The sequence below is a fragment of the Podarcis gaigeae genome (genome assembly GCF_964106915.1).
Source record: "Podarcis gaigeae genome assembly, chromosome: 5".
In the NCBI taxonomy this organism is placed as follows: Eukaryota; Metazoa; Chordata; class Lepidosauria; order Squamata; family Lacertidae; genus Podarcis; species Podarcis gaigeae.
The window spans coordinates 56,992,149-57,018,561 of record NC_139681.1 but is presented as its reverse complement, the minus strand read 5'-3'; the positions used below and the strand labels follow the sequence as shown (position 1 = coordinate 57,018,561).

The 26,413-nt window shown below is 44.6% G+C and overlaps 1 protein-coding gene and 1 long non-coding RNA gene across 5 annotated transcripts in view; one reads left to right on the top strand and one right to left on the bottom strand.

Annotated features, from left to right (window-relative positions):
• The window catches only part of LOC310844222, a 399,653-nt gene that overhangs the window by 75,098 nt on the left and 298,142 nt on the right, over positions 1-26,413 (bottom strand). The window lies entirely within an intron of this gene.
• On the top strand, positions 74-25,447 carry SFXN2 (sideroflexin 2). Of its 4 annotated transcripts, none has more exons than XM_083738045.1 (13): positions 74-171; positions 2,553-2,676; positions 6,595-6,759; positions 7,478-7,648; positions 8,342-8,440; positions 9,295-9,370; positions 9,811-9,896; positions 14,906-14,966; positions 17,521-17,587; positions 18,993-19,042; positions 20,898-20,947; positions 21,297-21,344; positions 22,726-25,447. In XM_083738045.1, the coding sequence occupies exons 3-13, from the start codon at positions 6,599-6,601 to the stop codon at positions 22,823-22,825; spliced, it is 969 nt and encodes a 322-aa protein (XP_083594171.1). In that variant the 5' UTR covers positions 74-171; positions 2,553-2,676; positions 6,595-6,598; the 3' UTR covers positions 22,826-25,447. The 4 variants fall into 4 exon arrangements, with proteins under 4 accessions (XP_083594171.1, XP_083594174.1, XP_083594172.1 ...); XM_083738048.1 differs by having other exon boundaries at positions 97-171; positions 7,498-7,648; XM_083738046.1 differs by having other exon boundaries at positions 168-297.

Below are 26,413 nucleotides of genomic sequence, written 5' to 3'. Positions count from 1 at the left end.
CTTCGTCAGATACATGCGGCCTGCGTCGACGCAGGCACCGACGCGACTAAGCCAGCCTTTCATTGGCTGAGGAGAGCCACGCGTCCTCGGCGGGGCGGGGTTAGAAGCGGTGCCCATGTGCACGAGAAAGGAAGGCGGCGGCATTGCTGATTGGTGTTTGGCGAGCTGCAGGTAGGAGTGAGCGGTAGTCGGGAAGCGCCACGAGGAGTTAGGAGTTAGAGTAAGAGAAAACCATAGAGGCGGCCTGGCTTGCTTTCCCGCGGAATGCAGGACACGCCGGGGAGGGAAGGACAACATGTAATAATAATAATAATAAGTAATAAGTAATGTAGCAGAAGGGGAGAAGTTTGGCAAGACGCGAGGCATGTGTGGTGCTGCGCTCTTAGGGTATTAGTGACACTGAGTGTTTCTGCACTGTTAGAAGGAAAACCTGTTGTTATATATATACGTTTGTGTGTGTATGCATATGCATATATATGCAGCTGTGAGAATGTCGCTCATTTTTGCGGGGTGTGAAGCGGAAGAGTTCAGTAGTAAAGGTAGGCACTGGCGTGCCAACTTCAGTCGCATGAGAGAAGAGCAGATTGGACAGAGGATGGAGATGTTTGGGGCTGCGTACTGACCATATAGTTACAGCAGACGCGCACATGCTAGCTGAACTACAGTTCCCAGCAGCCTTCACAAACTGCACTTCCCAGAAGACTTGTGTGTTTTAAGTGTACGGTGTGTGTACAAACAGTGATCCACAAGTGGTGCATAATGGGAATAGGTATCCCCTGTTGTTTGTGCTCTCATCTGGTAATTAGAGATAAACAGAGTTGTAGTTAATAAGCTTGTTCTACACTTGATACACAGTATTTCCACAGAGCAGGGGTAGTAGAGTGAGAAGTCACTGCCAAGTTATGTTTTAAGGTGGTGAATAACAGCTGGCTGCTCCTGATGAGATTGTTGTAATTGTTCTTTAACCATCTGTGGCCCTGTTGATTATGTAGAAATTTAGCAGTTCTGCATCATGTAACAACTGGGTTGCTTCTTCATGCACCTTATGTATTTACAGTAACTTTTTGTACAGTACTTTGTCAGTTTCTCTTCCCTTTACCTGTCACACTTTCAATCGTCAGGGTAGTTAATATCAAAAGGATTGTGTGTGTGGTAGTTGAGCAATGATTGGTTGATTGGAGGGATATTGCCTGGGTAGTATGCATAAGGAGGAGTTAAGGGTGCCACTGTTTGTGGGTTTGTGGTGGAGATTATCAGAGGAGTAGGGGACACAAAATATTTACTATCTGTACAATTCTTCAGGCCCCCCGCCCCCTAGTCTTTCAGTATTGGACTATCATGATAGCTGACCCTTCCAACTGCTGGTGTTTGTGAATGTTAAGCAAGGCTCATACGGCACCTGAAGTAATGAGTATGTATACTCAGTTACGATTGGTTCATTGGCTACAGCCATTCTCAGACTAGGTTAACCTTGCTACAGTAATCCACGCTCTGTTAACTTCCTAACTGGACTGTACATTACAAGGGGTTGCCATTGGGCAGAGTCCAGAGCCTGCAGCTAGTGCAGAATGTGGCTACCATTTGCTATCTGGAGAAGCGAGTTGGGATCCTATTGTACCAGTCCTGAAAACAGTGAACTGGCTGTCAGTGAGTTACTGGGCCCAATTCAAAGTGCTGGTACTCATGTATAAACCCCTGAATGGTTTAGAACCCAAATATTTGAATTAACACTTTCCATAGTATTAGCCAAACTGAATTTTGAGATCTGCAGGGGAGACCCTGCTTATGGTACCCTTGATGAGTATTGTCCAGGAAATCGCTGTACAAACAGGACCTTCTCAGTGGTGGTACCCCAATTACAGGACTCAACCCAATCTCTCACTTTGTCTTCATTCAAATGGCAATTAACAGTGTTCAGCTGCCCAGGAAACTAAATGGTTTGCAGTCCAACTTCTATGAAGGAACAGAAGGCTATCATTTTGACTGGGTTTTAATGCCACACAGGGGATGGCTAAAGAATGGCAAGATGTCTGTGATGTAGGGAAATAACCCCCTACCCCAGAGCTTTCCAAACTGTGTGACGCTACACATTAATGTGTTGGCTGCAGTGAGTAGGTATGCCGTGCGAACGCTCCCCATGCTGCTTCTAGGGCTGGAAAGGGGTTAGTTTAACCCCCAGTTTGCTAGCAAAACTGAATTACTGTGTCGCGAAATGATGTATGCCCTACCTATAAAGTACACTTGGGGAGAGGGACCTGAAGATGATGTGGCGAGGGGAATGGCAGAACTGGAAAGGGCTTAACCAGGGGGGTTATTTTGAACGTGATTTAAGATTTGGGCAGGGACTATATGCTACAAAGGGAAGGAGAGGAACCTACTAAGGAGGTTCAAGGAATAAGGACAAAGTAAGCAGTGCCTGAAAAGCAGGAACCTGAGGAGACATGTTGGAGACATGAAGTTGAGAGAAATATGAGCTAAGTGAAAAGTAGGGTTTATTTGCTTCAGCTGTGAAAACTGTTTATTATTATCTCTTTGTGTGTTTTTTATTCCAGTTACTGCTCTATAAACGATTGCCCGTGATTGCCGAGTATTCCTAGAAGTCCAGCCCAAGAATATACTGTCAACCATTTCAGCCTTGCTTACATCTTCATTGACTACCTCAAAGAATTCTAAAAGGTTGGTGATGCAAAACCTTCCAGTGAGGAAAGCCAGACTGATAATTTTTCTGCAAAGTGTGAGACTATCTAGCATGCGACTGGTGTGTGCAGTTGTCTTCTTATAGGTGGAGAGAAGCTGACACCTGGAGAAAGCTATAGTTTGCTGAGGTAGTACTCACAGATAAATACTGGAGTTGGTGATCCAGGATCATCATTTTCTAATCCTCTCCTTTAGACAAAATTAGGATTCAGAATCTGAAACAACCAGAGTTTTGTCTGCAGTAGAAGGCCTTCTCTACCTTTTCTAGGGCTTCTCTGCTTTAATAGTGTGTCTCTTTCAAATTCTGGTAACTAAAAGATAATCAGCACTTGTGTGTGTTTTCCTTTTGATGTCTAGCCTCATTTCCCCCCAGCTCTCCCACTTACAGTCCCAGCATAAATCCATTTAACTATACCTCCTCCTGTTTATTCCAGCCACCAGTTAGATGACAATTCTCTACTTGACAGAGACTGCTGCCCATTAACAGAAAGAGTTGAATATTTATCCAGAGGTCAAGGGCAGTTTGTGCCTATACACACTTAATTCTGTTTTGTCTTAGTCATGCCTTTGGAGATCTAATTATTCTGTAGCCACAAGGGTAAGCTATACTCTTGCTGAGCATGGTATCTTGACTTAAACTGCCAGTAAAATATTCTACACATCTTGACTGTTAATGAAATTTTATAAATCTTGGCTATCTTTTATTCTTCTCCACACTACCTATCACCCTGTTGTCAGATGTGACCTCTCAGAAAGGTTGATATTTTTCCTGTACAAGATATTTTAAATCTTGCCTGTCTTGTTAAATCTCCATTCATTTTTTTGCAGTAATTCTTTTTACTATGTTCATTTAATTTTTCAATACACATACAGTGGCACCTTGGGTTAAGTACTTAATTCGTTCTGGAGGTCTGTTCTTAACCTGAAACTGTGCTTAACCTGAAGCACCACTTTAGCTAATGGGGCCTCCTGCTGCTGTCATGTCGCTGGAGCACGATTTCTGTTTTCATCCTGAAGCAAAGTTCTTAACCCGAGGTACTATTTCTGGGTTAGCGGAGTCTGTAACCTGAAGCGTCTGTAAACCAAGCTCCAGTACCACTGTATTGTGACTCTGATCCCGAAATAATTAAATTGGGGAATTCGCCAATAAATTAAATGTTGTTTAGTATTAATTATGTTTTTTCATACCTTTCCCTATGTTAAAATCCCATCTATTTTGATATTCTATATGCAGATTTTGCTGAATTCGTTAACCAGAGTCAAAAACTTTCCAAAAGAATTCAAAGGATATACACAAATAGAGCTATAACTGGCACATAAGTTGATTTTAAACTCCTCTTCATCTGCTTCAACCCCACTATTTGCTTTAGTCAGAACACAATACAGTACAGTGGTATCTTGGGTTACAGACGCTTCAGGTACCTCTGGTTAAGAACTTTGCTTCAGGATGAGAACAGAAATTGTGTGGTGGCGGCACAACGGCAGTAGGAGGCCCCATTAGCTAAAATGGTACCTCAGGTTAAGAACAGTTTCAGGTTAAGAACGGACCTCCAGAACGAATTAAGTTCTTAACCCGAGGTACCACTGTATTTGAAATGGTAACTGTAGTTGCTCCCAAGACTTCCAGATACAGTGTACCTTGGGTTAAGTACTTAATTTGTTCTGGAGGTCCGTTCTTAACCTGAAACTGTTCTTAACCTGAGGTATCACTTTAGCTAATGGGGCCTCCGGCCGCCGCTGTGCCACCGCCACGCAATTTCTGTTCTCATCCTGAAGCAAAGTTCTTAACCCAAGGTACTATTTCTGGGTTAGTGGAGTCTGTAACCTGAAGTGTATGTAACCCGAGGTACTACTGTAGTTGGTAATGCCTTATGCCTCATAAAGACACTGGCCAGGGGCTGTTTGCATAAGAAATTTCTCTTGGTTATGGTTAGTCCTAACCTTTCAGTGGTACTAAGGAGGGCTGCTATTTAATATTTTAACAGAGTGTGCATAGAATTTCTTTGGAATGTATAGCAATTACCTTAGCAAAGATTATGCCGTAGATTCCATACATGCTGAGTGTACGATATGTGAACAACAAGGTAATAAAGTCCTCCCTCCCCTCTGTGTATTTCTGTGGCTGAAAAGTCACAGTGTGATCCAGTTCATGCCAAAGTTCATAGCATGAACAAATAAATAACTTGTTCTTTGGAGAGTGGGATTTTCACAGAATTTCCCAGCCTCTTTTCGTAGTTGCATTCCATTTGAATCTAATAGTTTCATTTTTCATGCACACCTTGAGACTCTGTATCTCACACACACACACACACACACACACACACACACACGTATATATCACCAATTTATAGGTTTCTAATTTGTAAAACTTGTGGAGACCCCCATGTTTTACACCAAAAACTGGTATCAGTCATCACAATTCCACTTTGACATCATGGCCATCACTTATGTGCCAGGCATGTGCCACTCATTCTGCACATCTTTATCCTTCCTGGGCCTCTGTGTGTTTGTGGCAAAATAGCCGTAGCTGAATAAACTCGGGTTGCCTGACACGCACCATTTAAGCGCTGTGCCCCCTCAATCTCTTCTAGGGGTTCCCTCAGTCCTCCGGAGCAGATTTGAGCAGTTCACAGTAGAGTTCTTTAGTGCAAGTGGATATGGTTGTGTTGATGGGATGCATTATTGCCCTTCCTATGGCAATATTTAAAAAGAAAGTGTGCAGCAGTTGCATTTCCTACCAGTGTCTAGCAGTGGTGGCGGGGCTTCCTCTATTTCACATATGAGGATGGGCAGGACGGCTAAAGCATCAGGGCAAGAGTTATCACAGATGCATCCTTTCTCAAAACTTTGTACAGTGGTGCCCCGCAAGACGAATGCCTCGCAAGACGAAAAACCCGCTAGACGAAAGGGTTTTCCGTTTTTTGAGGCGCTTCGCAAGACGAATTTCCCTATGGGCTTGCTTCGCAAGAAGAAAGCCCATAGGGAAATCTCTGGGGACCTCTTTTAAATGCTGGTGGTGGGGAGCAAAGCCTTTCCCCCCCCCCCCCTCCGGCCTTCAGAAGAGGTCCAGGAAGGCCGGAGGGGGCCGAAAAGGCTTTGCTCCCCACCCGCCAGCATTTTAAAAGCGGTCCGGGATAGCAGGGAAGCGCTTCCCGCTATCCCGGATGGCTTTTGAAGGCAGGCGGGGGGGAGCAAAGCCTTTTGCCCCCCGCCCGCCTTCAGAAGAGGTCCTGGACCTCTTCTGAAGGCTGGCGGGGGGCAAAAGTCTTTGCTCCCCCCTGCCTGCCTTCCCGGGAGAGCGGAGAAACGCAGCGCAGCGTTTCTCCGCTGTCCCAGAGGGCTTTTGAAGGCAGGCGGCGGGGGGGGGGGAGCAAACCTCTTCTGAACGCCGGTGGGGGGCAAAAGTCTTTGCTCCCCCCTGCCTGCCTTCCCGGGAGATCGGAGAAACGCAGCGCTTTCTCCGCTTTCCCGGACGGCAGCGCTGCCGCCCGCCAGCATTTTAAAAAACCCCGGGACAGCGAAGAAGTCCTCCGCTGTCCCGGGGTTTTTTAAAATGCTGGGGGTGGGAAGAAAAGCCCTTGTCCCCCCCCCCCAGCCTTCAGAAGAGGTCGGGGGACAGACTGTCCCCGGACCTGGACTGAAGGCGGTTTCCTTAGGAACGCATTGATTGATTTTCAATGCATTCCTATGGGAAACCGTGCTTCGCAAGACGAAAAACTCGCAAGACGAAAAAACTTGCAGAACGAATTAATTTCGTCTTGCGAGGCACCACTGTAGCTTTTAAAAGGGCATTCGCCATCTCCAGGTGAACACACGTGCCAACCATAATCCTTGGTTTTATTTGGGTAAACCATGGAGCTCATGCACTGACCTGCGGATTCCTTTCCTACTCTGCAGTAAAATGGCAGCCAGTGTCAGCACATTTAACATTGACATCCCTCGCTGGGACCAGAACACTTTTATGGGGCGTGTGAAGCACTTTTTCAGCATCACGGACCCAAGGACGCTGCTGGTGTCGGAACATGAACTGGATTCAGCAAAGGCATTGGTGGAGAGCTGCAGGTAGCCTGGGCAACTAACAATCGTTTTTAAAAAAACAAAACACATTTGGGACTCTTGCATGATCCAAGCATAGATCATATTCAGGTTTATTCACAAAACTGGTGGCACAGTGTCCATGTTACTCTAGAGTCTATTACAGAAAACGTGAATACCTGAATACATTTTCAAACCTCGATCTGATGAGAGAGGCAACATTTTAACAGAATTTCTCTATCCTGGACCTGGTGTTGAAAAAATACCATGAAGGACATGTAGGGATTTAGACACTGTTGTTTGGTCCCAGCTCCTGCCCACCTAGCAGTTCAAAAGCACGTCAAAGGGCAAGTAGATTAATAGGTACCGCTCCAGTGGGAAGGTAAACGGCGTTTCCATGCGCTGCTCTGGTTCACCATAAGCAGCTTAGTCATGCTGGCCACATGACCCGGAAGCTGTCTGCGGACAAACACCCTGTCCCTCGGCCAGTAAAGTGAGATGAGCGCCACAACCCCAGAGTCGTCTGCAACTAGACCTTATGTCAGGGGTACCTTTACCTTTTTAAGAATGTGTGTGTGTGTGTGTGTGTGTGTGTGTGTGTGTGCCTGTGCGCTCTGTGAGAGTGTTTCTCCCAGATTCTCAGTGCTTAACTTTGTAGCAGAGGGAGGGTGCTGCTATTCAGTTTGGAGGCTCGAGGTTTTAGAAAAATGGTGCTGGAACAGTTACTTCTTTCTCATGGCTGCAGGGCAGGCATTGTGCCTCCAGGAACCAACCAAGAGCAGCTGTTCTATGCCAAGAAGCTTTATGACTCCGCTTTCCATCCTGACTCTGGTGAGAAGATGAATTTGATAGGGAGGATGTCCTTTCAAGTCCCCGGGGGAATGGCTATCACAGGCTGCATGCTGCAGTTTTACAGGTATGAAGGGAGGAGTGTTGTTTCAGGAAGTTGCTTTTGTGAGACATAGAATACTGGGTGTTTATTCCTTTCAAGCACTGGTGATCTCAACTGAATTTTGAAATCTGTTCCTTATCATGCCTGCGCTACTTTCTCCCATTTTTATTTCTGTTCTAGATTGGTCTTCAGGAGTTGCTGTCAGGTGCTACATTAACAGTGAAATGTTTTTCAGGCAATTAATCCTTAGCACTGTGCACCTGCTATTTTATTGCAGAAAGTAGAAGCAGACACTAATTGTAACTAAGGCTGCAATCCTAATCCCACTTGCGTGTGAGCAGGAGGCATTGAATTAAATAAGATTTACTTCTGAGTAGACATGGGTAGGATTACTGAACACAGGCAGAGTCTATGCATGGGCTGAGCAGACAGACAGTGCACTCACAAAGTCATATCTGTGTGCAGCCAGTGCTTTTAAAACACTAAGCCCCAAACCATGGTTTAGCTCAGCCGAACATCCAGGAGCCTGCACGTTTGCTTGTTCACTGTAAGAACTGCTTTGGCTTGGCGTTGCATACAACTAAAGGCCAAGTCTGATAAAGGTGAACACCTTGGGCCAGAAAAATGATAACAGTGGTGTCACTTCTGGTTATTTAAATGGATGCACAATCCTATTCTGGCTTCTGGATCTTTTTTCTCTCACTCCCTTCCCTACAGGACAGTTCCAGCTGTAGTTTTCTGGCAGTGGGTGAATCAGTCTTTCAATGCCATTGTGAACTACACCAACCGGAATGCTGCCAGCCCCATCTCCCTCAAGTGAGTACCTGTTTAGGGTTACCTGATGGCATGAGGCAGGGTTCACCTAACCAACCCCATCAACAGAAGGCCTTCCACACAGCTGTGCTTTCCCCCTCTCTCTTCCCCTGTACAACCCCTGGAATTGGCTCTGGGAAATGGACAGGAGAATATCCAGAATAGCATGCAAGGAAGGAGGGGGATGATTCCATCTGGAGAGCAGGTGGAACAACTGGAAGTGAGCAACACTGAATTTCACTCAGTCATTTAGCATGTCAGGCTTGTTGTCTGGCTTAAGCTAGGATTTGCTCTATCAGCTGGAATAGTTTGACTACATTGGCAGGAAGCGCCCTCTGGGGAAATTGGATGATGCAAACAAATTGCTATGCATCCATTTGTCATAGTAACCCTATCAAGTTGATAGGGTACTTGGCACTTCTGAAACGGGCTCCAGTGAACAGAGCTTGGTGGTACTTTTGGCGTGGCAGAATCAAAGACCTCATTTCTTATTGCCCCTATGTGTGATATTCATAGCTTATTCACATGGATGGCTTAACTTTAGACTCTATGATGGTAGATTTTACCTGGCTGAAGTGGGGAAGAGGTTGTTGTTAGGCAACTTGATGCTCTGTCTACAACAATAGACTTCATGGTGGTTCTGTTTCCCTTCCCATTGGATCACAGAGCTAGAGTTGGAAAGATTCTTGGTGTCTTGTGTCTATTGGAGAGCCAACAGTGTAGGGATGACAGGTAGTGAATAAGCCTGCCACAGTAAGACCACACTGGTGGTGTGGAGGAGTCCCTCTGTTGCACAATTCATGAACTGAGATGGACTGTCTATGGACCTAACTTGCTTACCCTTTGGATGATTCCAGGCAAATTGGAGTTGCTTATTTCACTGCTACCAGCACTGCCTTGGCAACTGCCGTAGGACTCAACCTTTACACCAAGGTACCGTAGGAAAATGCTTCGTTCTTCTAACCACAAAGGGGCAGCAAGGCTGCAGGCGGGGAGGCAATCTTCCTCCAGTGTCTTCGGAGCTGTGGAAGTGTGATTGTCTGCTTCTTATGCATCAGCCTTGGGAACTGTACAAAGGGATAATTGGAAGGTGCACCATTCTGGAAGCAGCTTATTTTGGTTGTGAGATGTGTCCCATCCCTTCATTACTTCCTCCCTTCCTTCCTCCCTTCCTTCCTTGGCTTCAACTGTTGTATGTTATTGTAAGCAGATGTGCATTCATTATAAGAATTTGGGAGAATTGGAATAACTCTTGGTATTAGGCATACAGCGCCTATGGTATCCATAGCATAGGCACGGTGTCCCTCCTGAAAACACACACAGAGTTCTGAAGATCTGGTCCTCCTCCTAATTGCACTCCTGTCTCCTTGCAGAGAGCACCATCCCTTGTGGCACGCTGGGTCCCCTTTGCAGCGGTAGCTGCTGCCAACTGCGTCAACATCCCCTTGATGAGGCAGCAGTAAGTCTCTAGGTAGAGCTCAAGTGGCCTTTTAAGGCGGGAGGGGTGAAGGGGCGAGCTGTAATGTCATGATGCTGTGCTCTGCTTGCCGTCCACAGCCCAGGCCTTTGCTTCAAAGAAGGAATTCTCCTTTACCTAGCGGTAAAGGCGTTTGCCTGGGAATAAGGACACCTGAGTTCTCCCCGCTCCTCCAGTATCTAATAATAACTCACTTGCTCACTCATACAGCTGCTTTCCAAAGTCACTGCTGATAGCAGAAGAGGCAGCAGAGTAAACAAACCAGAAAGGAAGCTCCATTTCCTTCCCAAAGTGTATTTACTTCTCTGGAGGTGATTGGGCCTCCATTTAAACTACTAGTCTTAAAATCCTGGGCATTAGGTATCTAAACACAGACACATTGAGTGCTGAGTCAAAAACATGATGGGTGGGACCATTTTTGTTGATGAAAACGCAAACTGATTTCATATAGTGTGTCATGGAGTATATCCTAAGATGTGGGTGATAAGTTCTTGTTGTTCTTTCAACATCCTACTATTTTTCACCATTTGCACTACATTTCCGTGTGTTTCTGTGTGTGTGTGTGTGTGTGTTTGTTTGTTTGTTGTGTGTGTGTTTTTAACCTTCAGACACAAGTTTATACTCATTGAAGAGCTATAAGCTTTTGCATGATAGGTGTGGACAGTAGTCTTACACTGTTGCTCTACCACTGTTGAAATGGTTTCCTGTCTCCCTGGACAGTAAACTTGCATCATTCCACTTACTTCCTATACATTTTGCTAATATTGTATAACTTCCCTTATCTTCAGCTGAACTTGCATATGTTATGACCCTACAAACCAGTTTCTTTGCAGCAGCATTCCAAGGTCCCTTGCTCCCTGCCCTGCTTTTGTGTGTGTGTGTGTGTGGAAATTAATTAGATTCATAAATTCTCTATATAGGTGCAGTTTCACAAATTCAGCATTTATTAAAAAACAACAGCAAGCCCAAAACATGAGCCACAGTCCCTGGAGGAAGAAGCATGCACATATATAGAACATGTGCAGAGGTTAGGTACCCAGACACAAATGCAACATAAGTGCTGTCTAGATGCATCCTTAAAGCAAAATGCAGAAAAATGACAGCTAATTGTGTGGATTTGGCTGGTTGGTTCTAACCTTTCTATGGAAAATCCAGTACTACTGCCATTTTCACCTCTCTGCTCACCTTTTCCCAGCCCACAATCCCATATACTACAATACTCTGTTTTCTTTGTTCACTTAGAAAATAAACAGTTGGAATAGTTTAAAACACAATGTCAATTAGTATTATTTACCAGTTGTTAAAATGAGAGCACAAACCAGAGTTGAATACAGTTTTAATATATTGCCTAAGGATTAAGTCAGCAGGGTAATTGAGGCATCAGTGATTCAGAGACAAATGGGAAAAAATCAGTTCCACTAGGCTGAATGCTCATTGCTCTTTATTTTGGATTTGTTGAGGTAATCATCATACTCTGGTTACACAAAATATAAATCAGATTTTCCCCATGATTGCCTTTTTACTTTTATGTACAACCAGTGATGGTTAAAGGGAAATAACTTGGCTTGCAATGAACTTAATTGCCATGTGAATGAGATTTCAGCAGCCACCCTTAGTGACAGGGGTAAAAACAGTAAATTAGACACATGAAATACACAGCACAGGGCATGCAGAACCAACCTGCCCAGAATAAAGAAATGCAATGATGGACATTAAAACAAGTGGTAGGCCCCAGGTAGAAGTCAAACCTTAAGATTACAGAAATATGTTAAAATTCTGCTCTGCTTACTGCTGGTTACGCAGTTGTGGTGTGGTTTTTAATGGCTGTGTAGTTAGCTATAAAGAGAGGTAATCTATTCCTGCTCACAGCCACAACCATCAAGCATCCATTTCAAACACTGAGCTCCTTCTTGGCGCTCTGTGTCACCAGAATACTCTGATACCCCAGCTCCATTCTGCCTCTGTCTGCAAAAATGAAATGGGCTCACAGTAATGCTTGAGATGTCACCTTCTTATTGAGCCAGAAACTAGTTGCAAGATGTTTTCCGTGGCTTTTGTTGATAGATTTCCCCCTTAAATCAAGGGAAAATGTTGCAATGATAGGCTTCATTCAAATGGAGGCAACTTTTTTTTAAAAAGGAACTATGAACATAGTGGATAAGCACTTTGTCCAGGCGTTTAATTTGTTGGAGGTGGTGCTAGTTGCAGTAGTACAAATGCTTCCTTTAGTTTTCCAGATGTGTTCCGTCTTCCATATAAATATTTGGATGAATATTTGGAATAAATCGATTTATTATGGAAATCCCATGACTCTTTGGAGATATGTATGCAGGTTTTTTTTCTTAACGGGGGCCACTAGGCGGCAGCAGTGCGCCATCAAGATGGTTTCAGATGCTTCGTTGTCTTGTGGTATACACCATCTCAGCAATAGGATGCTCCTCATATTGATGAAGCACAGTAGCCTGCAAGGGATTTAAGAGTTTTTAGAGTATATTACCATGAGACCCTGCAATGTTCTGTGAGCAGATTTTTCCTAATTCATTAGTGAAAAACGGAGCCATGGGTTTCCAAAACGAGAAAGCATATCAACACAAAACAAGCCATGTGATTGGGAGGAAGATGAAGTGAGGGTTCAGATTATGCCCTGCGGCAGGCTCAAGTAGCTCCATAAACACACATTAAGTGCCACAGTTGTTTGGGAGTACCGCATTTTTCGCTCTATAAGACGCACCAGACCACAAGACACACTTAGTTTTTGGAGGAGGAAAACAAGGAAAAAAATATTCTGAATCTCAAAAGCCAGAACAGCAAGAGGGATCGCTGTGCAGTGAAAGCAGTAATCCCTCTTGCTGTTTCTGGCTTCTGGGATAGCTGCACAGCCTGCATTCGCTCCATAAGACGCACACACATTTCCCCTTACTTTTTAGGAGGGAAAAAGTCTTATAGAGCAAAAAATATGGTAGTTCTTTTTTTTATTATTATTATTTTTTATAATAATTTTTTATTGTTTTTACAAAACAAAAAAAAGCAAGGAACAAGGGTATAGGAAAAACAAACAAATCACAAACAAATACATAAAACATGACTTCCCCATACCTCCCCTTCTCTGCATCATTATTTTTTTTTTTTTATATTATATTATATTATTTTATTTTATTTTATTTTATTTTATTTTTTTAAATAAAAAAATAAAATAAAATAAAATAAAATAATATAATATAATATAAAAAAAAATAAAATAAAAAAAAAAATATGGTAGTTCTGGGGAGTGGAATATGCTGAGAGTGGGGGGGGGGGAGAGTCAAATGTGGGTAGGCCTCTATCCCTTTTCACTTTCTCTTCCACCCTCTTTTCTCTTTGCCCAGCGGGGTAGGGAAGTTGCAGGACCTACCTTGCCTTTTACAGTGGTACCTCGAGTTACAAACGCCTCAGGTTACAAACTCCGCTAACCTGGAAGAGTTACCTCGAGTTGAGAACTTTGCCCCAGGATGAGAACGGAAATCGTGTGGCGGCCGTGCAGCGGCAGCAAGAGGCCCCATCAATGAAAGCAGTTAAGAACAGTTTCAAGTTAAGAATGGACCTCCGGAACGAATTAAGTTCGTAACTAGAGGTACCACTGTATTTAGAACCCCACGAACTTGAGCGAGCTACAAATGGAGGCTTGGGGGACATGTGTACACTCAGAACTAATGAACCAGAGTGCCTCTGGGTACGTGTGCAGCTCAAGAATTTGTTTTTGGTACCTGAGCTAACATGCCCGTTACAGCTTTCTGCCTCAAGTTTTGTTTATTTCAGCAACTTAATTTAGAAGGGGTGAGTGGATTTCTTGCTGTTTGGAGCTGGGACTCACTTGCTGATCTGCTGCAAGTTGACCGTAGCTGTGCCAGTTGATTCTGACTGTCCTATAACCAACTCTAATGCCTCCCCACCACGGATGGAGGAAGGGGTGTGTGGTGGGGGCGGATCACCCTGGGTGCCTTCGCTAAGGGGGCTGACATTTGGCATGACTCCCAAGCCTACCCCCAGCCGTCGGGGGAAGGGGGGAGCTGTACCACTTTGCCAGTGGCATTCCTACCTTCCCCCTTCATTTTGACAGCTGGGGAAGGCTTGGGAGTCACAGGCAGGCGGCACGCTGAATGTCTGCCATTGGTGGCTCGCTCCGCCCCCAGCTGCAGGGTGCGCATGCCACTCTCTGCACCCAAGCGGCTATCCTGTGCCTGGGAGGGCACCCTCCGCGCCCCACCCACCTTGGGGGTGCTACCATTCTGGGCAGCGCAGTCAAATGCTCCGCCGTTGCTCCCCACCACCACCCTTAGGTCATTTTAAGATAATGGTGGCTTAGGGTTTTCTTGGGATTGGGAATCTGGGTCCCTTTGCTGTTCTAAGCATCCCCTCATGTTTCATTTATTTATTTTATGTATTTATTAAATTGATATACCACCCTTTAACTGAGGATCACAGGCTCATTTACAATATAAAAACAGGAAATATGTAAAATAATGGCAGACAAAATAATACCCCCTATGTTTAAATTAGCCAAATTAATTGGCTCAATTAGCCAATGGCCTGGGAGAAAAGGAATGTTTTTGCCTGGTGCCTAACAATATATAATTATGTCATAATTTCATGACATAATCAGAGAGCCTCAGACTGTCTGAATCAGACAGAGTCGGTGTCTGTTGTTTGCACATACATAAAAAAGTGAAATGTGATGTTCTGAGGATCCACATGTAACAGCGTCTTGCTGTTGTTGTTGTTTCCATCTCCTGTGTTCTCTTTGAGCTGTTCTTCAAGGCTCTCTCTTTCGGTGCTGTGAGGATCATGAGAATGAAGGCTGAATGTCCTGACCAAAGCAGGGGTGTTTGTTGTGCAGAGGGAAGGAAGGAGCATGTTTCAGATGCTGAGCGTGGTGGTCTCAAAAGTGTGGGTGTTCTAAAGTTCAGCATGGTCAGTCGCAATGTCTGAGATGGTGTGTTTGTGTTCGCATTTAGGGAACTCATAAATGGGATCACAGTGACTGATGAGAACGACAACCCTCTGGGCAAGTCCAAGGTAATTACCATCATCTCAGGAGTTTGGAGATGTAGAGTCATCATTGCTATGTTTGGAGGAACAAAGCATTTGGAAATTGTCTTGCTGACAGCCAAAGGAATCGAGAGACCTGGATATGCAGGCACTTCAGGTTTTAAAATGCTGCCCTTTTTGTGTACTTGTGATCTCCCCATCCTAGGGAGGATTTGGGAGTCGGGCACAATATCAGCACTTGGGGGAGAGAGAAAAAAGGGCAACAGGGAGTTGTGAAAAGATGAAAGCTACTGTCATGTCTTAAAGTTGGGCTTTTGGAACCTCTGCCCCAGGCCTAATTAGGCCTGCCAGACCTCTGCATTTTGCCTCTCAGGCTGCTGCACCCAAGCCATGCCTACCTGTTCTACACCTGTTGTGTTATATGGCATCAGATGTGGGGCAGCCAATGACCTGGCTCAGCCAAAATTATTAGTGTCTGCAAAGCACTCTGCAAGACCCGACTGCTGGCTGATGGCTGGGTCTTGCCGTGCCCCTTTCAAAGTGCTCCACAAGATAGCACTTTTGCAAGGGGCTTTGCCTACATGTCAATCATGGCCAGCAAGAGGTGGAAGAGAGAACAGACCTGCCAGCCGGATCCAGATCCCCACCTCTGACTTTGAGTAGGCAGGGGGAACCTGCAGCTCTCTGGATGTTGCTGAATTCCCAACCTGCATCAGCTCCAACCAGCATGGCTATTTATCAGGTATAATGGGAACTGTAGTCCAGCAACATCTGGAGGGCTACCGATTCTCCATCCTTGCCTTAAAGATTTATTTGTGCGCATGCCCAATAAACTTTCATAGGCCATAACCTTTCATCAGGCGATATTCTTGGGGAAGTGATGGCTGCTTCAGATAAGTGACTTTTGGCATCCCAAGAGAACCAAACCTATCTATCTTGTGGAGTTGGGGTGGTGGTCACTGGCTTGCACTACTGCCTGCTTATGATTTTAAGGGTTCTTGCTTTAAGCTTCTAATCTGCCTTCCGACCCCAAGAGCTGGAGCCACACTCAAAAATCGCTTTAGCAGGGAAGAAGATATGTTTCAGCTTGCATTGGCACACACCATGCATTCTTCATGACACAGATGTCTAAAGAAAGAACCCAGAATGCAGATGCTATGCAGATGCTATGCAGATTCTTTGTAGGTAGCATTGGACGCTTTGCTATTCCCAGTTCTGCTACAAATAAAGCCCAAGCGGCATATTTTCGTATCTCTTGCTCTGCCGAAACACGAAGCTTGTTGACCTTCAGATAATACTTTCTAAAAGAAACATCCTTAGAGAACAGGCCCCTACTTGCAGGCTGAAATCTGGCACAGGGAAAACAATGGAGACAAGGGTAAATAGGGGGAGGACGTGCAGTGATTTCAGTTCGTTACAGCATTCGGGCAGCATTCTTCAGCTGGAACTCTGGTGAGACAATGTAAGCCCAGGCAAGAGATGACCAGGGCATAGTTCAGTTTTTGCTGAGATGCCAGAGAGGAAGGGCTGTGTTTCTGCAGTGTTGTAAATCAGGGGTGGGTAACACCCCTTTGCCAAGGGCCACGTTCCCCCGGGAAGATCAGTGGGGGTGGGGGTGTCACGTGCAGTTAGGGGGCAAATGTAGTCCTTCTCTTTCTGCCAACCCCTTTTTCTCTTCCTTCTTGTTCAGCAAGCTGCTGGAGCAGGGTCAGATCACTTGCTTCCATTGCTTCATCCATATGAGCTTCTTCCTTCTCTCTCCCACCAAGGGCTGCAGTTTCCCAACCTCTCTTGTAAAAGGGAGAAGTGACATGAGCTGGCTATAGACTGAATATGAGGAACAAAAGAGAGAGACGTGCCCATCGTTATCTCCCAGTGTAACAGAACAGACAGTGCTGCTGTTGGTGTGGATCCAAAGAGAGAACAGATTGGAATGAAAGATCAGAAGTTTGGTGTTGCACATGTTGAGCTTGAGATGACGATGATGGATCCCTAAAGAAACATAAGTGACTTCGGCAGCAGTGTGGGATTTGATGAGGTCACCCAAAGGCCGTGTGTCGAGAAGAGCAGAGGGCCAAGAGCAGAGTCCTGTAGGGCACCAACAGAGAGAGGGAAAGCAGAAGATGGGCTCACCATTGTAGCAGGAGTAGGGAACCTGTGGATGTTGCTGGCCTACATCTTCCGTCATCCCTGACCATTGGTCATGCTGGCTGGGGCAGATAGGAGCTACAGTCCAACAACATCTGGAGGGCCAGATGTTCCGCCCTCCTGTCCCATGGGAACATCAAGATGCACTGGAGCATTTGTAGCTGATCCTCTTGATGTTGGAACCATGTTTAATGTATCCCTATTTTCGGTCAGAGGGTTGTGCTCTCTCTGTAGTCCTTCATTTCCCATCCTTACGTATCCTTTCTCAAAATTTAATAGCCATGAAAGTGCCCTTCTGAGTGTTGGAGACAGACTTAAACCAAGAAGTCTCCAGCCCAGGCATTTCCCCTCTTTGCCTGATGCCAGCCATTCTGAGATGATTGGTCCTCTATGTGTGTCATCATTTGAAGAACAACATTACTCTTTCTTTCAGAGAGCTGCGATCAAGGGGATAACTCAGGTGGTGGTTTCCCGCGTCGCCATGGCTGCTCCTGGCATGAGTAAGGCAAAGCCTTTGAACTATAGCTTGGCAAGTAGATTATGGGATGGGCACCAAAGATGACACATGGATTATTAATGTAAGGTAGCTTCAGCTGAGAAGGAGGAGGAGGAGGATAGGTATGAAGTTTTACCTCCAGTCAATGATCTCTCCTAAGAAGCAGGCCAAACTATGGTCTGCAAGCTCCACTCAGGAAGATTGTAGAACACTTGAGAATACCTGTACCTTGGCCCTATACTCAACTTCCCTCATTGTCCGCCCCAGCTGATTTGTTCTGATCCAGCTGATCGGGGCCATATTTACTGAACAGACTGGCAAGTCCTAGAGCCTGTACTGTATTTTGTTTTACTTTCATAACACTGCATTGGTGTAGTCTACTAATTTTCCCCTATAATTTTACCAGTTCAGGGGCCAATGATTTTCATAATATGGTACTTGTTTTGATAATGATTCGGGGGGGCGGGGCGGTATTAAAGTGAACTGCCGCAATTCACAATTGGTCCTCGAGGGTGGGTAGTAGCGAAATTGAGAACCACTGCTCTAGTGAGTAATATTGTGGGCTTTTGAAACTGTATTTCATCTGGCTCTTACTATGGTGTTCAGAAAGCAAACTGCTCTAATGCGGAAGAGAGTCATTATGCTAAGACCCCTCCACCCCCCCCCCCAATGAAGTCTCTATAATAAGGCCTGTCTCTACCTCGGGAAATCTGAGTAATCCCCTTCCCCATTCCCCTCATCTGTATCTTACAAGCCTAAAGCTGCAAGAGAATACTTTCTGAGCATGTGGCTGTGCACTGTTTGCTTATTGCACTGCAGAGCTAGGCTGAGGAAGAGCTTTCAAAACTAGTTGTACATGGAAAATTATTCCTCATACTTTAATAGATGGTGTGTGCTAAGAAGTCGCCACTGGAGGAACCTTGCCATCTTTATCTGTTTGGGCATTCTGATGTGGCTAAGTCCTCCTGGACTCCCAACATAAAAACACTTCAAACCAGAAGAGGTTTGCTGCAGAGTGCTTGAAATATCTTCAGTGCCATAAGCATTTGGACGTGTATTGATTATAAACCATTTAAAGTGCTGTTAATAGGAGCACCTGCAAATGTGGTGATGAGCTGCTCAGTGAAGAAGCTATTGCCCACTGTTCGTTTGTTTTGGGGTTTTTGCATCTTGCATGCCATTAGTTCCCTTGAGCCAGGATACATGGGCATTATCAGGAAAGAAGAGTCCTCCTGGGTGAACTCTAGGGAGAGATATTTTGTGTCTGTGTGGCTTCTTAAAGTCAGGCTGCTCCGCTGCTGAAGTTTACATAGCATGCATACATGGAGTGGCAGAGAAGCCGGGGAGGGAAGGCTCTTTAATATCCCACATCTCTTCTTAGAATAAACCAATGCTCTCTTTTTCTCCAGTTTTGTTGCCCATCATAATGGAGAGACTAGAAAAATATCCTTTCATGAAGGTAAGTAGCTCTAGAAGTATACCTTAACACCATTTTCTGCCCTCTGTATGGAAAATGAGTACCATTTTCCCAATTTAAAAGGGGGATAGGACAGATCCGCAAAACTATTGGCTGTTTGGCTTGCAGGCCATCTTCTCAAAGCTATATGCACAGTATCACCTTCAAAAATTATCAGACTGGTTGCAAAATAACCTTATTCATGAATAACAAGCAGGATTCAGAGGAAGACACAGCACCATTGATGAATGTTTTACTCTGAACCATATTGTAAGGAAATAAACTAAGAACATTAAGAATAATCTTTATGTAATCTTTATTGATCTTGCTGCTGCATTCAACTCTATTAATTGAAACAGACTGTGGAAGAAATTTCAGATTGCTAACCCTGACTGCAGACTTCTGCTATTGATCCAAGGACTATACAGCAATACAGAAATGAGGATGAGAGATGGTTTAAATGACTGGTGCTTTTAAAATGTCTTGAGGAGTGAAGCAAGTTGCATTCTGGCTTCCACTCTTTTAAATTTTTATGATAATGATCGGTTGCCATATTTAGTCAATGCAAACTCCCTCTCTCCAGTAATTAGAAATAGAAAGCTCTCAATACCGATGTATGCAGATGATTTACCGTATTTTTTGCACCATAACACTCACTTTTTTCCTCCTAGAAAGTAAGGGGAAATGTCTGTGCGTGTTATGGAGCGAATGCCTGCGGGTGGGGATCTGCTGCAGTCGTGAGCAGAGGATCCATGGTTCCCCTTCCTTCCCTCCTCCATGGTTACAAAGAATGGATCCACATGGATCCTCAGGATTTTTGCATTGGGCTACTCCAAACTCACTGTCAGATCACATGTCTGTGGCCACAGCATGAACCACAAAAATCATATATCCACTATTTTGTCTAGAATATTTTTTTTTCTTGTTTTCCTCCTCTAAAAACTACGTGCGTGTTATGGTCTGGTGCGTGTTATAGAGCGAAAAATACGGTAGTTCTCCTCTCTCTCGATTGGGCCTCAAAAATCTCTTGGAAGTGTTCATACTATAAACAGGAAAGCCTTTCTATAAATTCCTCTAAGATCAAGATTATGATTTTTGCAAACACAGTTGTAGGTATAAATGGTGCTTAGATCAGCAAACTGTAGAACAAACTTGCTCGTTTATATACCGGGGTATAGTCTTTAGTGAAACACTCTCTTGGATGTGGCATATGGAAGCAACGAAAGTCTTGGAAGGGCCAAGAGAAAATGGATCTAGTTGTAGCAGCACAGAATTAGGTTGAATAGCAGAAAAAGCTTGTTCACCATGAGATCAACCCGACAGTGGAACAAGTTTCCACTGTAATGTGGTGGAGTTGCCAACCCACTTTTACAGTGAAGTGGGGTAACCTGTGTCAGATTGATTGATGCTAGAGAACCTTTAATCAGTGCAGGATGCTAGATTGGGTCTATGGTTATCACATTCAACCTAAACAATGTCTGATTTCCCACAAGGCTCTATCCTATAGCTTGTCTGTTTGAATTTTACATGGTTTTATCTCTTGGAACAGCTCTGTAGATCTAGCACTAGGGCAGACTGGCCGCCAAAACACTGAAGCAAAACCTAGCCACTTTCTGACTTCCGTAGTATGTGTTCAGCATTGTCAGATCCCAACAGAGAAGAGGGCATGGATGGGGAACATGTGGCTCTCTAGATGTTTGATGTACTATTGTCCCCATCATCTGTGACCATTGGCCATGCTTGCTGGGGCTGATAGGAGTTGGCACCCAACTTCAGCTGGAAGGCCATGGGTTCCCACCGTTGTACTAAGGTATGAAAGTTTGGTTTCTTACTTTCTTATCTGTTGCTTTCTTGGCAGAAAATCCAGGTTCTCCATGCTCCATTGCAAACGATACTTGTTGGAGGGTTGTAAGTATTATGTGTGTCATATTGCCTTCATGAGTACCAACCTAAGGCACAGACAGCAAAACTAGATGTGGTGGGTAATGGGTATGGTATAAAACAGCTCTTTGGATACCCACAGGAGACTTTACAGGTTACTTGTGTAGCACAACAGCTGTTGAGTGACCAGGTGATTTCAGATGAGGAAGAGCAATGGGGAGTAGCCAAGATGCAATACTAGCGTTTCTGTGTGAAAAATTCTTCCATGTGTATGGCCTTTCTTTTAGCAGTTTTGAAGGTGGAATAGCAATGCTGGGTTTGCTGTCTAGAAAAAAAAAATGAACCTTATTTCTAACCGTCTGCCTTTGCCTTGTAGCCTTGTGTTCATGGTCCCGGTTGCCTGTGCACTCTTCCCACAACGAAGGTACAAGTCTTAGCCCTCTCTCTTTTTATACATTCTCTCTGTTGACTTCCCTATACAATTCTGGTATCTTCCTGGCTTGGGAGGGCAGCATTGCCACATGTCTTCAACCCCATGTGCCTTCAGTTGATTGATATTTGCTCATCATTTTGTGGGCAGGCATAGTATAATTTAATAATTACCTCATCTTTCCCACACAGGAATGATTCATGTTGGTATGTAGCCAAAATTGCAATTCACTCCTGTGCCATGTTTACTCTAATATGAAATCCCACAAGTTCAATAGGACTGGCTTCCTAATTGGTGACACTGAATTTTCCTGAGAAAGAAGCCAGCAGAAAGATTCTGGACTAACTAAAGAGGTTCTCTGGCCTCTTAGCTTGGAGTGGGGGGCACTATGTGTGTGGCTCTTTAATTCAGGGTGGTCCCTCTGCACATCCATACACAAGCAAAACTGTGGACTCTGTACACAACTATTTACAATTTACTATATTTACTATAACATTTACTATGGCACTGGTTCCTAGACATTTTCTAAAGAAACACACCCACAACATTTTGTCTTTGACTGGGACTTATGTGTCAGTTCCACTCAGGATGGGTTTTGCTGACAAGCCTTGCGATGCACACACATAATTATCAAATCTACCATGTGACCTAGTTTGCAAGAGAGCGTATTAAGTGATTCACTTAATACTGATTTCAATATCTGCCTCCATTTTTTTGTTCTCATTCTTCGGGAGAACAAAAGCAAAGGCAGTTTTGCTGCCAGCTTGAAATCCATATTGCCTAAACTCTCCTCTATGCTCTAGAAACATGATGCAAAGAGCCTGGCAGCAAGTGCAGCTGCAGACTGGCTCTCCTAAGCCTCTGCTTCATCAAACTGTTCAGTTAAAATTTACAGCTAGCACCAGGAAAGCCGATTGTGAGTGGTTTATTTACCCGTAACAGGTGAGTAGCCAGTCCTTGTCCCACCTGCTAGACTACAGTTCACTCTTCATTCCTTTAGGGGAGGAAGTGAGACCTGGCAAGGGTAAGTGACTTGCCCAGAATTATAGAAAAATAGTGCAAGTAGATAAATAGCGGGAAGGTAAATGGTGTTTCTGTGCACTGCTCTGGTTCGCCAGAAGTGGCTTAGTCATGCTGGCCACATGACCTGGAAGCTGTACGCCGGCTCCCTTGGCCAATGAAGCGAGATGAACGCCGCAACCCCAGAGTCAGTCATGATAGGACCTAATGGTCAGGGGTCCCTTTACCTTTTAGTGCATAGCAGGGTACAAAATCTTACTTGACTTTTTTTGCGCCTAATTGGCTCCCATTCCCATGTCACTTTATAGCCTTGAGCTACATAGAGGATCAAGTCTTTTCTTCTTTTCCTTTCCAGCTCCATTGCCCTTTCACATTTGGAGCCTGATCTCAGGCAATCGATTGTGGCCAGACATGGAGACAGTGTGACTTATGTCTATTTTAACAAGGGATTGTGAATGAAGCCTCTATCTCGGGAGCTGCCTGGACCTGCACTCGTGTTCTGAGCTTCCGAGAAGCGTCTTGTTAGCTATTGTGAGAAATGGGGTGCTGGGCTAATTGGACCTTTGGCCTGATCCAGTCTGGCTGTTATGAAGCTCTTAGGTGTACAGCACTCCTCACAAGGATAGGTGTTGTAACCTCCCTATGGATTTTTCCTCCACCTTCCCGGCCATATAGTTCCTGCTCCGTTCTGATACGTTATCTGTGTTCTATGCAACTTTGGGATTTCCAACTGGGTGCCTCATTTTGTCTTTCCAAGGCAATCTCTGCCAAGCTTATCTTTGTCAAAATCTGTCTTGGTTCCTAAAGGGTACAAAACCTCCAAATAGATGTGAAATGGGGAAGTTACTTTGGGCTTCATACTGGATAACTCAAAATCAAAATATAGGCCTGTATCACTATGGTGTTGATTTGCTCATGTGCCTTCAGATGGACCAATTTCCTCTGCTTAATCATTAAGATAAATCATGTAAAGGTAGGTTTGACTTGGGGTCAGTGTAGGAAATTATCGTTTAAGCACACCCTGCAAAAGGTGGTCAACTTGTGACCTCCATGTGTTGTTAGATTCCAGCTCCCATCAGCGGTAGCCAGCATGACCAGCTGTCAGGGATGATGGGAGTCATAGTCCACCAGCATCTGGAAGGCTATAGGCCCATACTCAAGTCAATCAAGAGAATGGGACTAGAATAATGTTTCTCCCACCACTGCTTTTCAAGACCCACAGTGGGACATAAATTTTCTATGCATGCAAAAATGGGCTACTGGGGAGAGAGTTGAATGTGAAACCTGTTTTCTTTTTTCATTTGGAAAGATGAGCCTATATGTTCTGCCTCCCCAGTATTCCTTTCCAGGAAAAAAAATAAATTCCACCAGCTCGTGCAGTAGCAACCTAGTTCTCCCTGAGAAAGTAAACTAGGGGTGGTGAATTATTTTCAGCCCAAGCACTTAGAATCATAGAATTGTAGAGTTGGAAGAGGGACCCTGAGGATCATCATGTCCAACTCCCTGCAATGCTGGAATATGTAGCTGTCCCATATGGGGATTTAACCCTACAACGTTGGTGTTATCAGGACCAAGCTCTAACCAACTGAGCTGTCCACATTCCCTTCTGGTCAACCTGCTGGGGCCCACAGGCCAGTGGTGGGTGGAGCCAGAGATGAAAGTGGGCAGAACAACAAATGTAAAGCACACCTTTTTACTATAGGCTAGGGTCTACACACACACAAACCTCCCCCCTCCAACCTCCATCCAGGCATGCAAGAGGCAGTGTAAGAGTTCAAGAACACATTCCAGACAGGCAAAAACACTCAAGGAAGGTGGGGAGCAGGGCAGGGGATGGCATATGACCTGGGAAGATTCTCAAAGACCAGATAGAGATCCAGAGGGCTGCATTGGCCCTTAGGCTTCATGTTGTCCATCCCTTTGTCTGTCCTGTACCACTTTAGGGTGTAGGTGAGTGTTCACGTAACTGAATGCTTCTCTGTACAAAAAACACAAATACACCCACATACAGCACAGAAGAATAACATGAGTAAAGGCTAGGAAGGTCCCCAGAAGAACATACATTATGTGTGTTCCCCCACCTGCGCTCTGAAGTAATTTCCAAACACAGGTTTGCCACTTTATTGAGAAGTGCAAGTTGCCCAGGTTGCTTAGGCTAGTATTAAGACTGACTCTAAATAGTTGACATTTCCCATGCTGATTCTTTGGCAGCACCTGGGGTTAACAGAAAAGCAGCTGTGGGGCCTACATGCAGACACATGCTGTCCGTGCAGCTGGTTAAGGATGCAAATAGCGCATATTTTCTACCTCTCCCAAACCAGGGTGTTGCACTGTTCTGGAGACAACACACATCTGATGCTCCCACTCACTCAGGTGTAAGTTGAGCAGGTCCTTTACTGAAATCTTCTGTCAGCCACATACTCACTAGGTGGCTTTAGGTGAGCCTTAGTCTTGCATCTCAGCCTTAGACCCCATCTCCAACCCATAGGTGATAATAGTAACCAATCTTGAAGTTAACTGTTGTAATGATTATTGAGATAACGTGTGTGAAGTATTCTGAACACTTGAAATGTGCTCTTTTTAAATAGTAAATACTTTCATTATGCAAATCAAGTTCTTGCATGCAGAAATTAGAATGCTTGATGGGCGGGAAGACACTCCTGCAAGGTATTCATTTAAGGTACATGTGCCAAATTATCATGAGAGTCTGTCCCTTGTTGGTAGATATTTTAAGCAGCAATTTATTTTAAGGATCTGATTTGCCTTGCATTGAAAATGACTGTTTGAATCCAGGAGCTTACTGATTTTTATATGTGTTTTATTATTTTTATGTTAAATGTTGCCCAATTGTGTATGTATATTTGTTTATGCTGGTGCTAGCCAAAGTCTGCCATATTGGATGGCAAAGTATTGGAATATTTTTTGCTTTTTGCCATTCTTGGATTTGTTCAGGATGAACTGACATTCAGTGTTGCTTATTGGGTCAAGAAAAGCTCGCGCCATTAAACATGCCAGGGAAAGGCTTTCTTACATGTACAGGAAAGACAACAGAATAAAACACACTGCAATCTTATAAACTGTCCCTGGCTCTTCTCTTGTAAACATTTGGAGCTATAAGTCCTTTCTGCTTGTGGTATTTATTCAGCTGTGTGGCTTAGGCTTCTGTAGACCATACAAACCCATTAAGCCCACTGTGAGTCCCTCAGATGTCTTGGACTACAATTCCCATCCTCCATAGGATTGGCAAAAGCCAGATCTAAGCATTGGTGATAAGAACAAATATTCTTAAATTGCTGTTGCTTTCCTTGATACACACAGCCCAGGCATTCCATGATTTGAACTGGTGACATTCACAGAATCTTCAATGCAGTATTCTGAGTCATGCTTAATACTCTACTGCATTGGGATTTAAAAATGTTGGGGAACCCTGTGTAGATCCATAGCTGGGGCTTTCTGTAAAGCATGAGAAATCTTCCACTTTCCCAAGTAGTGAAATCTGCTGAGTGACAACATGGAAATCCCCATTGATTTTACTAGGGCTATTATTAGAGTCATTATCTTGGGCTGCTTGTGATATTGGAATGGAATAGATTGAACTGGTTGTGTAAAACAGGTGAGTGGGTTGTGGCAGGCATTTCCAGAAGGATGGTGAGGTGATGAGTGTTTCTGCCTCTACTCCAGAACTTTTCCCAGCTGCATCTCCTGCAATCTTATTTTATTTTTACTTTACTTAAAGGTACCCCTGACCATTAGGTCCAGTCGCGAACGACTCTGGGGTTGTGCGCTCATCTTTGGCCAAGGGAGCCGGCGTTTGTCTGCAGACAGCTTCCAGGTCATGTAGCCGGCATGACCAGAGCAGCTCACGGAAACGCCATTTACCTTCTCGCCGGAGCAGTACCTATTTATCTACTTGCACTTTGACGTGCTTTCGAACTGCTAGGTGGGCAGGAGCAGGGACCGAACAATGGGAGCTCACTCTGTCGCAGGGATTTTAACCGCCAACCTTCTGATCGGCAAGCCCTAGGCTCTGTGGTTTAGACCAC

Bases quoted from the DNA above. Each gene is read 5' to 3' on its own strand.
- SFXN2 (XM_083738045.1), top strand. From the start codon at position 6,599: ATGGCAGCCAGTGTCAGCACATTTAACATTGACATCCCTCGCTGGGAC. The intron at 8,441-9,294 runs GTGAGTACCTGT...GGATGATTCCAG, and splicing joins GCCAGCCCCATCTCCCTCAA to GCAAATTGGAGTTGCTTATT. The intron at 21,345-22,725 runs GTACAAGTCTTA...TTTCCTTTCCAG, and splicing joins GCACTCTTCCCACAACGAAG to CTCCATTGCCCTTTCACATT.